The 13,824-nt window shown below is 44.6% G+C and overlaps 1 protein-coding gene across 7 annotated transcripts in view; it reads right to left on the reverse strand.

Annotated features, from left to right (window-relative positions):
* ube3d (ubiquitin protein ligase E3D) overlaps nucleotides 1-13,824 on the reverse strand; it is a 217,819-nt gene that overhangs the window by 57,894 nt on the left and 146,101 nt on the right. For 6 of the 7 annotated variants that reach the window (XM_041188678.1, XM_041188680.1, XM_041188681.1 and 3 more), the window contains one exon: nucleotides 8,584-8,722. The exons of the other annotated variant lie outside the window; for it this stretch is intronic. In XM_041188678.1, coding sequence (XP_041044612.1) covers nucleotides 8,584-8,722 — 139 coding nt within the window. The remainder of the gene's footprint in view (nucleotides 1-8,583; nucleotides 8,723-13,824) is intronic. 7 annotated transcript variants of the gene reach the window in all.

The following is a 13,824-nucleotide window of genomic DNA, read 5'->3' on the forward strand; positions in this document are numbered from 1 at the left end:
GAAAGGAGGACTGCCCAATATCTGAGAAATATGTGGAGAAACCACTAATTGTTACAAAAAGGAAATTATGTTGAAGTTTAATGGGTCCTCACACTGTCACCAACTTGGTCATCAATCCAGAAAATTGGTTAGTGATAGCAAAAAGACTTACCATAATCTATCAAAATTCTTTGAAAGACTGGAACTGTGTCAAAGGGCTAGAGGATGATAAATAATACAACCCTATTCAGAAAAGGGATAGTCAGGTAATTACAGACCAGTTAACTCACATCATGCTAGAAAAATTGCTGGAGACAACAATAAGGGATAATATTAGTGAACAACAAAAGCGACATGGGCTAATAAGGATCAATCAGCTCAGATTTTGTAAAATGCAGGCCATAGTCGGCAAGTTAGATTCTTTGGGAGAATTATACCATGCACAGACAAAAGGAATCCAATGGCTTGAAACATTTAGACTTTGAAAAAAAATGTTTGATCAGTGCCAATTAATAGATGAAGTAATCCAGCAACAACAATAATAGCAGGATGCCTGCAGGAGGGACAGTGGGAGTAAGTGAGTGGAAGTTTCTAAGACTGGCAAGATAAACCTGCTTCTATATCTCAGCTGATCTGGTTTGATTTGGAGATAAACATTTAAGGGTTAATATGAAAATTTGCTTATGGCATTAAATTGGGACAGCGAAGTTGCAAGGAAGAATACACGAATACAGGTGCTGGATTTTTTCTTCTTTCACGGGAGGTGGGCAACGCTAGCAAAATGAGTATTTGTTGCCCATCCCTACTTGCCCTTGAACTGTGAGACTTGCTAGGCCATTTCAGAGAGCAGTTAACAGTCAATCACAATGCTGTGGATCTGGAGTCACATGTAGGCCAGGCCAGGTAAGGATGGTAGATTTCTTTCCCTAAAGGACATTAGTGAACCAGATGGATTTTTATGATAATTGATGATAATTTCACAGTTGCCATTACTAATGGCTACCTTTCAATTCTAGATTTTATTAATTGAATTTAAATTCCACCAGCTGCCTTGGTGGGATTTGAACCTATGTCCCAATAACATTAGTCTGGGTCTCTGGATTACTAGTTCAGTGACATTATCACTGTGCTACCATCTCCCCAAATTTAAATTTCACCAGCTGCTGTGTTAGGATTTCAACCCATACCCACAGCGCATTATCTTAGATCTCTGGATTACTAGTCCACTGACACTCCCACTATGCCACCCCCTATGAAGGCACAGGCGATTTAGGGGAGCAGACAGATTTGTGTAAATGCAGGGGAACCCAGACAAGTTATACATTATTGAAAAAGAACAGAAAACGTGTCCAAAACCTAGGCCTAGTGGGGTTTCCCTTCCTGCCATGCAAGGAGTTGGCGGTGAATGCATCGCTGCTGATTCTGTCTTCCCCTTAGCCATTTCATGCTCTAATGGGTGGTCAATGATTGGAGATAGTGCTTCCGCCCCTTAGTCGGGAGTAAGTCCCGCCTCAAGAGAGTCTAAGTCCCAGGAGTCCAAGACCACATAAGTGTGGGGAGAGAAGGTGAGAGCCGAGGGGTTGGGCAGAGGGGGGGTGGTGAGGTTGATGGGGAGGCTGGGAGGTGCGAGGGGGGTGGGAAGGAGCACCTGCACGGTCCAGACCTTTTATTGTGAGGGGTGGGGTGCCTGATGTTGAAAGGAGGCTGTTGATTGAGGCCTCCATCACCAACCCTCTTCTCCGCCTGAGGCCTGAGCAGCATCTAGTGATGCTGGCTGAAGGATAAATATTAGTCAAGATATTGGCAGGGAAGAATTCCCCTGCTCTTCTTGGAAATATTGGCATGGTATCTTTCTCATATACCTGAGAAGATATATGGGACCTTGGTTTAACATCTTATCTGAAATACAGCACCTCCAACAATGCAGCATTCTCTCAATACTGCACCTGAGATGTACATAGCTCCAATGTGGAGCGAGCAGCAGCAGCAGATTCCTCCTCTATTAAAATTTCTATGATTCTGTTACTGTTTTGTTACCCTAAGGTGAGGTCCCTATTTCTCTTACTTACAAAGGATGTCGAGAGAGATACAAACCAATAGCTAGCAATATTCCTAATGACTAATGAAGCTAAGCACCGCAATCAAATGTTTCAATTAATCTGGGCAAAAATATGCCTTTTTTTTTGAATATCCAATCTAGAGGATGGAATGTCAGTGAAGATGAAGTCATGCAGCTATCTACTTCATCCGCTGCATACAAGAATATGATGTAGAACTGGGGTTCAGGTCCTTTTAAAAAGGTTAAAAATCAGGGCAGTAGTTCTTACTGATCAGGAAACCATCAGATGTGGGGCAAGAAATGCTTTTATGTGTTGATGTTAAAGTTCAATTGTAGATAAAATAAATTGTAGCTGACTAGGCTGCATTTCAGATCACTTTGATGGCTACTGAAAGCAAATATATCAGCTGCTACAGACATATTTAGTTAGTACTAAATATTACAGTCAGGCGCAGTATTCCTCTGTGCACAGCAACGGGTTAGGTTATGTACAATGTCTGTGTGGACAGGAAAATACTAAGTGGTAAATGGGCCAAGTCAATTATTGACCGGCACAATCCTTACTTTTATTGCTGTGGCAATTTTGGGAAGTTACTATCTCGAACGCAATTTCACAGGGATTTTATTTCAATTCTTAATATTCTATTATACATCCCAGCAATTTTTGTGCATCTTTTCCGATATGTCCTTATGGAACTCAATGTCAAATTTTGTTTGATAATACTTCTGTGAAGTGCCTGTTAAAGATGCTATATAAATACCTGTAAGTACCAACTAAAGCATTTGTTTGTTAATCATTCAAAGCAGTGAGTATTAAGCTATTTCAAGTACTGCTTTGGCAAGATTTTTTTCAATCTTGAAAAAACCTACCATATGTCCCTTTCTGAAGGCAGTTCATAATATTGGGGTAATGGTCCCACAAACACTAAAACACTATTGCTACGTTGCTCACATAACCCAGCCATTAATTGCCTCAACTACATTCCACCATGAAGGGTATTACAGCCTCGACTACCTCTGTTCCTCTGTCAATGTCCATATGCACACAGGATTTGCAGCGGGGGCTAAATAATATGAGAAGAAAGACACCTTTTCCTACATTAACTCTGGGGGGGGGGGGGGCGGTGATGTATTGGTATTGTCACTGGACTAGTTATCTAGAGACCCAGGGTAAGGCTCTGGGGACCCAGGTTCGAATTCCACCACAGCAGATGGTGGAAGTTGAACTCAATACATATCTAGAATTAGAAGTCTAATAATGATGACTATGAAACAACTGTCGTAAAAACCCATCTGGTTCACTATGCCCTCCCTTTAGGGAAGGAAATCTGTTGTCCTTACCTGGCCTACATGTGACTCCAGACCCACTCTGAAATGGCCTAGCAAGCCACTCAATTGTACCAAATGGCTACGAAGACTCCAGGAAGGAATGAAGCCGGATGGACCACTCGGCATCCACCGCAAACTCAGCCCTGTTGGCACTGCAAAGTCCTCCTTACTAACATCTGGGGGCTTGTGTCAAAATTGGGAGAGCTGTCCCAAAGACTAGTCAACCAACAGCCTGACATAGTCATACTCACGGAATCATAATCTTACAGATAATGTCCCAGACACCACCATCACCATCCCAGCGTATGTCCTGTCAGTGAGACAGGGCATACCCAGCATAAATGGTGGCACAGGGGTATATCATCGACTCTGGACCCCCATGCAGTCTCATAGCATCAGTTCAAAGATAGGCAAGGAAACCTCCTGCTGATTACCACCACCACGACCACCACCAACCTTCCTCAACCCCCTCCACCCGATCAGCTAGTAAATCAGTACTCCTCCACGTTGAATACAACTTGGAGGGAGCAACGAGAGTAGCAAGGGTAGCAGAATGTACTCGGGATGGAGTCTTCAATGTCCACCACCAAGAGTGGCTCAGCAGCACCACTACTGACTGAGCTGGCTGAGTCCTAAAGGACATAGATGCTAGACTGGGTCTGTGGCAGATGTTGAAGGAGCCAACAAGACGGAAAAACATACTTGACCTCATCCTCACCCATCTCCTTGCCGCAGATGAATCTATTCTTGACGGTAGGAGTAACAACCATACAGTCATTCTGGAGACGAAGTCCCGTTTTCACATTAAGGATACTCTCCATTGTGTTGTGTGTCACTGCCACCGTGTTAAGTGGGATAGATCTCAAAAAGATCTAGCAACTCAAGACTGGACATCCATGAAGTGCTGTGTGGCCATCAGCAGCAGCAGAATTATAGGCAACTACAATCTATAACCTCATGGCCTGGCACTTTTTTTTATTCATAGGATGTGGGCATCGCAGGCTAGGCCAGCATTTATTATCCAACCTAATTGCCCTCAAGAAGGTGGTGGTGAGCCATCATCTTGAATTGCTGCAGTGCATGTGGTGTAGGTACACCCACAGTACTGTTAGGGAGGGATTTCCAGGATTTTGACCCAGCAACAGTGAAGGAACGGCGATATATTTCCAAGTCAGGATGATGAGTGGCTTGGAGGGGAACTTCTAGGTGGTAGTGTTCCCATCTATCTGCTGCCCTTGTCCTTCTAGATAGTAGTTGTCGTGGGTGTGTCTAAGGAGGCTTGGTGAATTCCTGCAGTGCATCTTGTACAGGGTACACACTGCTGCCACAGTGCATCGATGCTGGATGGAATGAATGTTTCTGGACGCAGTGCTGCTTTGTCCTGAATGGTGTCAAGCTTGAGTGTTGTGGGAGCTGCACTCATCCAGGCAAGTGGGGAGTATGCTATCACACTCCTGACTTGCGCCTTAAATATGGTGGACAGGATTTGGGGAGTCAGGGGGTGAGTTACTCACCGCAGGATTCCTTGCCTCTGACCTGCTCTTGTACCCACAGAATTTATATGGCTAGTCCAGTTCAGTTTCTGGTCAATGGTCACATGGACTGCAGTGACTCAAGAAGGCAGCTCACCACCACCTTCTCAACAGCAATTAGGGATGGGCAATAAATGCTGGTCCAGCCAGCGAAGCCCACATCCCATGAACAAGAGAAAAAAAAATTAAAGTACAGTTCACCAAAAATTATCCATTGATAGAGGTGGCTAGTGCTGAGGCTGCAGGAAGAAGAGGAGAGCACCAAAAGGCCAATTGAGTTTTTTATTTTAATGTGCCAGGGCCAAGCAGGCTGCCCATGTAATCGGACAGTTGTATGCTCCAGCAGCAGCACCATAGCCACAGGGGCAGCCATTGCCATGAAGTGCCCATAAAGCAGGCCCCTCTCCCACTCCCACCTCACCTACTGAGTTCAGGTCTTCTGTCCATGTTTGGACCAAGGCTGTAATGAGGTTATCATCATAGTTATAGATAGTCATAGTCATAAAGTTTTATAGCATAGAAAGAGGCCCTTCGGCCCATTGTGTCCACACTGGTCATCAAGCCCCTATCTACTCTAATCCCATTTTCCAACACTTGGCCTGTAGCTCTGTATGCTATGGCGTTTCAAGTGTTCACCTAAATACTTCTTAAATGTTGTGAGGGTTCCTGCCTCTACCACCCTTTCAGGCAGTGAGTTCCAGATACTACCCACCAACCCTCTGGGTGAAAAGCTTTTTCTTCAAATCCCCTCTAAGCCTTCTGCCCTTACCTTAAATCTCTTTCCTTGGTTATTGACCACTCTACTAAGTGGAAAAGTTTCTTCCTATCTACCCTATCTATGCCCCTATAATTTTGTACACCTCAATCAGGTCCCCCCTCAGCCTTCTCTGCTCTAAGGAAAACAACCCCAGCTTATCCAGTCTCTCTTCATAGTTGAAACGCTCCAGCCCAGGCAACACCCTGGTGAATCTTCTCTGCACCCTCTCCAATGCAAACATATTCTTCTTACACTGTGGCGACCAGAACTGCACACAGTATTCCAGATGTGGTCTAACAAACACAGCTCCATCATATAGCTCCATTATAACCTCCCTGCTCTTGTATTCAATGCCTCGACTAATAAAGGCAAGTATCCCATATGTCTTCTTAACCACCTTATCTACCTGTCCTGCTGCCTTCAAGGATCTGTGGACATGCACACCAAGGTCCCTCTGATCTTCTGTACTTCCTAGGGTCCTACCATTCATCATGTACTCCCTTGCTTTGTTAGTCCTCCTAAAATGCATAATCTCACAGGAATGAATAAATTCCATTTGCCATTGTTCTGCCCATCTGACCAGCTCGTCGACATCGTCCTGTAGTCTAAGGCTTTCCTCCTCGCTATTTATCACACCACCGATTTTCGTGTCATCTGCGAATTTAGTGATACATTCTCCTACATTCATGTCTAGATCATTAATGTACACTACAAACAGCAAGGGGCCCAGCGCCATACCCTGCGGTACACCACTGGACACAGGCTTCCAGTCACAAAAGGACCTTCGACCATCACCCTCTGCCCCCTGCCACTGAGCCAATTTTGGATCCAATCTGCCAAATTGCCCTGGATCCCATGGGCTCTTACCTTCTTGACCAGCCTCCCATGTGAGACCTTGTTGACCTTGGAGAGGAAAGCGGGAATATGGCATTGAGATAGAAGGTCAGCTTTGATCATATTGAATGGCAGAACAGGCTCGCAGGGCTGAATGGCCTACTCCTGCTCCTAGTTTCTATGCTTCTGAAAGCCTTACTGAAGTCCATGTAGCCTACATCAACTGCACTACCCACATCTCCACACCTCCTCGAAAAATTCAATCAAATTTGTTTGACATGATTTCCCTCTGACAAAGCCATGCTGACTATCCTTGATTAATCTTTGCCTCACCATTTGGAGATTAATTCTGTCCCTCAGAAATTTTTCCAAAAGTTTCCCGACTACTAATGTTAGACTCACTGGCTTATAATTTACTGTTTATCTCTACCACTCTTCTTGAATAATGGTACAATATTAGCTGTCCCCCGTCCTCTGGCACCTCTCCTCTGGCCATAGACGATTTGAAAATTAATGTCAGGATCCCTGCAATCTCCTCCATTGCCTCCCACAGAAGTCTGGGATACATCTCATCTGGGCCTGGGGATTTATCCACTTTTAAGCCCGCTAAAACTGCTAATACCTCCTCCCTCTCAATGCTAATTTGTTCAAGTATATCACAGTCCCCCTCCCTGATTTCTATACCTACATCATCCTTCTCCATAGTGAATACAGATGCAAAGTACTCATTTAAAACCTCACCTACATCTTCCGGCTCCTCCACAGATTGCCACTTTGGTCCCTGATGGGCCCTACTCTTTCCCTGGTTATCCTCTTTCCCCTAATATACTTATAAAATGCCTTTGGATTTTCCTTTATTTTACCCACCAGTGTTTTTCCCTGCCCCTTCTTCGCTCTCCTAATTTCTTTTTAAGTAACCCCCTATACTTTCAATACTCCTCTAGGGCTTCCGCTGTTTTGAACCCTCGGTATCACCATAAGCTTCCCTTTCTTTCCTTATCCAATCTTGTACATTCCTCGACATCCAGGGTTCTCTGGACTTATTGGTCCTATCCTTCACCCTTATGGGTACATGTTTGCCCTGCACTCTCATTATTTTCTTTTTGAATAACTCCCACTGCTCCGTTGTAGATTTTCCAACAAGTAGCTGCTCCCAGCCCACTTTGGCCAGACCCTGTCTTACCATATTAAAATTGGCTTTCCCCCAATTCAGAACCTTTATTTCCAGCCCATCTTTGTCCTTTCCCATAACTGCCTTAAATCTTGCAGAGTTATGGTCACTATCACTAAAATGCTCCTCCACTGACACTTTTACCATTTGCCCAGCTTCATTCCCTAAAACTAGGTCCAGTATCGCCCCTTCCCTTGTGGGGCTTTCTATGTGCTATCTTAAAAAGCTCTCCTGGATACATTTTAATAATTCCGCCCCCTCTCAGCCTTTCACACCTTGTCTATCCCAGTTAATATTGGGGAAGTTGCCCCTAATATTATTACCCTATTATTTTTACACTTCTCTGAAATTTGCCTACATACCTGCCCTTCTATCTCTCCCTGACAGTTTGGGGACCTATAGTACACTACCAGCAATATGATTGCCCTTTTTTTAATTCTACCCTATGGCCTCATTTGAGGAAACTTCTAAGATATCATCCCTCTTTATTGCAGTAATTGACTCCTTGATCAACACTGCAATACCACCTGCTGTTTTACACCCCCACCCCACCCCCCCATCTTGCCTGAAAATTCTATACCCAGGAATAATGAGCTGCCAGTCCTGCCCCTCCCTCAACCATGTCTCTGTGATAGCAATGATATCATATCCCATGTGTTAATCAACACCTTCAACCGCCTTACTCACAAGACTCCTTGCATTAAAATAAATGCCATCCAGCCTTGCTATGCTCCCTTGTGCCTTAACTTGACTATATATATTCTGCCTTCCAGACTGACTTGATTTTTCTTCTATACTAGTCTGTACATCATCCCCTACTATACCTCCATCCGTATCCCATCCCCCGCCAAATTAATTTAATATGCCTAATGAGTTAATATTTGCCACAATACACATATTTTGCCCACACAGAAATCAGTACCTTAAATGAGTTCATGTTCTGTAGTGACAGAGGGAGAGAGGCAGTTGAAGAAGCTAGTATGAGTAACAACTGCAGGCAGGTGTTCACTGGAAGAGTCATGCCGTGCACGCCAATATTCTTCTCCCATTTCTCTTGTAACCTGAAAAGAAAAGGTCCTTTTAGAAAGCCAAACTTTAGAAACTTTCAAGAAAAAAGACTGAACAACTAACTAAAACTATGATATAGGACTGAACAAGAGGTAGTCTTCATCAACTTTTCCTGCCACAGAACAACAGAAAGGCTAATGACAGGAGGTGAAGAATCCAGGTGCAAATCCAGAACAGCGATTTATGCTCGGGCGTTGCAAAGATCAGAATCTCTCTAATCAGATCAGTAATTTCACTCATTTGGGTGACACCAAATTAATTTGTAAATGCATGTTGAAAAATCAGAAATAATGTCTCGCTCAATAAAAAAAATCTCATTAGTGCAGCTGTACATGATTAATGAAACTAATCCGAGTCTATAGTTAATTTCAATTTCCATTTTTTTGGTAATATAAAATCCTTAAATCACCGTATAATGAAGCACAGCAGCAATACCCCCCCACCCCTCCCACCCCCCCCCCCCACGCACACCCAACAAAACATTACCACACATGCTGGACTAGTAATTCAGAGGCTGAATTAAATAACGGGAGACATGCGTTCAAATTCTACCATAAGAACATACAGACATACAAATTAGGAGCAGGATTAAGCCATTCAGTCCCTTGGGCCTGCTCCATCATTTGAAAAGGTCATGGCTGATCTGATTGTGGCCTCAGCTCTACTTTCCTGTCTACCCCCCTGTAACTTTTGACTCCCTTCTTAAGCAAGAATCTATCTAAATCTTTTTAAATATTCAGTGATACCATGGTAGCTAGGAAATTTAAATATTTTTAAAAAAATCTGGAATTTAAAATCAGCTGGAATCGGCAATGGTCATCACAAAACTACCGGATTATCAAAAAATCCATTTGGTTCACCAATGTCCTTTACAGGAGGAAATCTGCCATTCTTTTCTGGTCTTGCCTACACATGATGTCAGAACCACAGCAATGTGGTTGATTCTTGACCAGCCCTCTGAAATGGTCGAGCAAGCCATTCAGTTGTATTCAAATAGGAGATTAGGGGCAATTAGGGATGGGCAATAAAGAGGTCCATGTTCCATGAATGAATTAAAACAAACACATACACAAGCTCCACCGCAGAGGAAAGAGGTGAATGCTTAGGGAAGCAGACTAGAAGGGAAGCATTTTTATCAAGACGTTGGGCTGAATAATAAAGGGAGGACAGATGGCTCACCACCACCACACCACCCGGCACCCCATCCCCAGAAACAAAGACAGTGTGAAACCAACACGATCCACCCCGACTCACCCCACAGCCATGAAGCTCTGCAGGGCAGCTAGAAGTGGGAGATGTGGGACTTCTACCCCTCACTGGGGAGGAGATCCTGCCCCCTGGAGCTATCAGGCAATCTGATTGGCCAGCAGCTCCATCACTCCAAGCAGTGCCCAGAGCATATCAAATGCCGCTGCCAGGACTGCAACGAGTAAGAAGGTGGCTCATGGACACCAGAGTAGGTAAGTCCAGGGTCTTGAGCAGGAGGGTATAGGTAGCTCAGGGAGGGGGAGGGGGCAGGGGAGGCGGGGGTGGGTTTAAGACTGCGGATGGGTAGGAAGGAAGGGGAGGGTTCCAGCTTGGGGGGGCTGCCCTGCGATTGGCAAAGGGCAGCCACCGAAGGTCGAATCCCCCTTCCTTCCCACCCTCTGAAGCACTTTGTAAAACAATTGGGCTGCCCATTCCCATTCGACAACCCACACCAAACGTTTTATGGCGTGGGTAGTGTATTATCAGGGTCAATTAGCTTGATAACAAGCCTCATTGACCCTTGATTACTTATTTGAATATGGTGGGCAGGCTGCCAATTTTGGCACTCACCCACCCCTTATTATAGGGGTGAGCTCAGGGCTGGAAGGAAAGGTAGAGAGGTGGACATCCGCCCTATTTTACGTCCCTCCCTGCCCAAAAAACACCCAATACAGGCACATAATATAAAGCCCATTGCTACAAGCTCAGAAACAACATCTATATTCAAAATAACAAATGGTGCTGCTCAAAATATTGGATGGATTGTTGAAAAGAACCTGCACCCTCTCTCTCTCTCTGTTTCTCTCCCTCTGTCTTTTCTCTCTCTCTCTCTCTCTGTCCCTCTTTCTCTCTCTCACGTTTCTGTGGCCATAAACGTGACTCCAGGGTAGTACATTGCCTCCCTGGTGCCAGGGTCAAGGATGTCACTGAACGGCTGCAGGACATTCTAAAGGGGGAGAGCAAACAGACAGAGATTGTATTGGTACCAACAACATAGGTAGAAAGAGGGATGAGGTGTTGCAAGCAGAATTTAGGGAACAGGGAAGCAGATTAAAATACAGGCCCTCAAAGGTAGTAATCTCTGGATTACTTCCGGTGCCATGCGCTGGTGACTATAGAAATAGGAGGTTAGTCCAGATGAATGCATGGCTGGAGAGATGGTGCAGGAGGGAGGGCTTTAGATTTCTGGGACATTGGGACCGTTTCTCGGGGCGGTGGGATCTGTACAAGGCTGACGGGTTGCACCTGAACCGGAATGGGAACAACATCCTAGGGGGGAGGTTTGCTAGTGCTGTTGGGGAGGGTTTAAACTAACTTGGCAGGGGGAAGGGATCCTAAGAGGAAGTTCAGCAGGGAGAGATGCACAGCCAAAATTAGAAGAGAAAGCAAGTGAGTCTGGAAGACATAGAAATAATAGGCAAGTTAAGACACAAGGGAGTTTGGCAAGGTTGGATGGTATTTATTTTAATGCAGGGAGCCTGACTATTCAAGCAGATGAATTGAGGGCACAAATTAACACATGGAAGTATGATGTCATTGCTGTCACAGGGACATGGAGGGGCAGGATTGGCAGCTCAATATTCCAGGATATAGGGGAGACAGGGAAGGAGAGAAAAGAGCAGGGGTTATCGCAATAGTGATCAAGGAATCAATTACAGCAGTAAGGAGGGATGACATCTTAGAAGGCTCCTCAAATGAAGCCATATGGGTAGAACTTAAAAACAAAAAAGCAGCAGTCACATTGCTGGGAGTGTACTATAGGCCCCCAAACAGTCAGAGAGAAATAGAAGAGCAGATATGTAGACAAATTTCAGAGAAGTGTAAAAATAATAGGGTAGTAATAGTGAGGGATTTCAACTTCCCCAACATTAACTGGGTTAGTCATAGTGTGATAGGTTTAGAGGGAGTGGAATTCTTAAAATGCATCCAGGAGAGCTTTTTAAGCCAGTACGTAAAAGGTCTTACAAGAGAGGGGGCGGTCCTGGACTTAATTTTAGGGAATGAAGCCATGCAAGTGGTGGAGGTATCACTGGGGGAATATTTTGCAGATAGTGATCATAACTCAGTCAGATTCAAGGATGTTATGGAAAAGGACAAGGATGGGCCAGAAATCAGAGTTCTAAATTGGGGGAGGCCGATTTTAAAAAGATCAGATATGATTTGGGCTGACAGCGGTTACTTTTAAGTAAATCTGCGTCAGAGCAGCGGAGCTCATTCAAGAAGGAAATAGGGAGAGTACAGGACCAATATATTCCAGCAAAGATAAAGGAACCCTGGATGTTGAGGCATATACAGCATTGGATAAAGAGAAAAATGGAGGCTTATGCAGACACTGAGGGCTCAAAACAGTGGAAGCCCTAGAGGAGTATAGAATGTGCAGGGGGGGAACTTAAAAAGGAAATTAGGAGAGCAAAAAGGAGGCATGAAAAAATATTGGCAGGTAAAATAAAGGAAAATCCAAAATTATTTTACAAGTGCATTAAGAGTAAGAGGATAACTAGGGAAAGAGTAGGGCCCATTAAGGACCATAGTGTTAATTGGTGTTTGGAGCCTGAAGACGTAGGTAGGGTTCTAAATGAGTACTTTGTGTTGGTGTTCACAAGTGAGAGGGACAAAGTGGGTACGGAAATCAGGCAGAAGGACTGTGATATAATTAAAGAAATTAGCATAGAAAGGGAGCAGGCTTAAAAGTAGATAAATCTCCAGGCCCGCATGAAATGTATCCCAGGCTGTTGAGTGAGGCAAGGGAGGAGATAGCAGGGGCACTGGCAATAATTTTCAATACCTCTCTGGCCACAGGAGAGGTGCCAGAGGACTGGAGGACAGCCAATGTTTTACCGTTATTCAAGAAGGGAGGAAGAGATAAACCAGGTAACTACAGGCCAGTCAGTCTAACCTCAGTGGTGGGGAAACTATTGGAAGCAATTCTGAGGGACAGAGTTAATCTACTTGGAGAGGCAGGAATTAACCAAGGACAGTCAGCATGGCTTTGTTAAGGGGTGGTCATGTCTGACCAATTTGATTGAATTTTTTGAAAAGGTGACCAGGTGTGTAGATGACAGGAATGCATTTGATGTAGTCTACTTGGACGTCATCAAGGCTTTGTTAAAGTCCGGCATGGGAGACTGATAACGAAGGTAAGAGCCCATGGGATCCAAGGCAATTTGGCAAATTGGATCCAGAATTGGCTGAGTGGCAGGAAACAGAGGATGATGGTCGAAGGGTGTTTTTGTGACTGGATGACTGTGTCCAGTGGAGTTCTACAGGGATCGGTGTTGGGTCCCTTGCTGTTTGTGGTATATATAAAAGATTTAGACTTGAATGTAGGAGGGTTGATCAGTAAGTTCGCGGAGGACACAAAAATTGGTGGGTTGGTAAATAGTGAGGAGGATAGCCTTAGACTACAGGAGGATATAGACGGACTGGTCAGATGGGCTGATCAGTGGCAAATGGAATTTAATCCAGATAAGTGTGAGGCGATACACTTGGGCAGGACAAACAAGGCACGGGAATACACAATGAACGGTAGGACCCTGGGGAGTACCGAGGAACAGAGGGACCTTGGTGTGCATATCCACCGGTCCCTTAAGGTAGCGGGACAGCTAGATAAAGTGTTTAAGAAGGCATATGGGATACTTGCCTTTATTAGCCGAAGCATAGAATATAAGAGCAGGGAGGTTATGCTGGAACTGTATAAAACGCTGGTTAGGCCACAGCTAGAGTATTGAATGCAGTCCTGGAATCCGCATTATGGGAAGGGTGTGATTGTACTAGAGAGAGTGCAGAGGAGATTTACCAGGATGTTGCCTGGGCTGGAGAGTTTTAGTTATGAGGAGAGATTGGATAG

This window comes from Carcharodon carcharias, chromosome 5 (assembly GCF_017639515.1).
Source record: "Carcharodon carcharias isolate sCarCar2 chromosome 5, sCarCar2.pri, whole genome shotgun sequence".
Lineage (NCBI taxonomy): Eukaryota > Metazoa > Chordata > Chondrichthyes > Lamniformes > Lamnidae > Carcharodon > Carcharodon carcharias.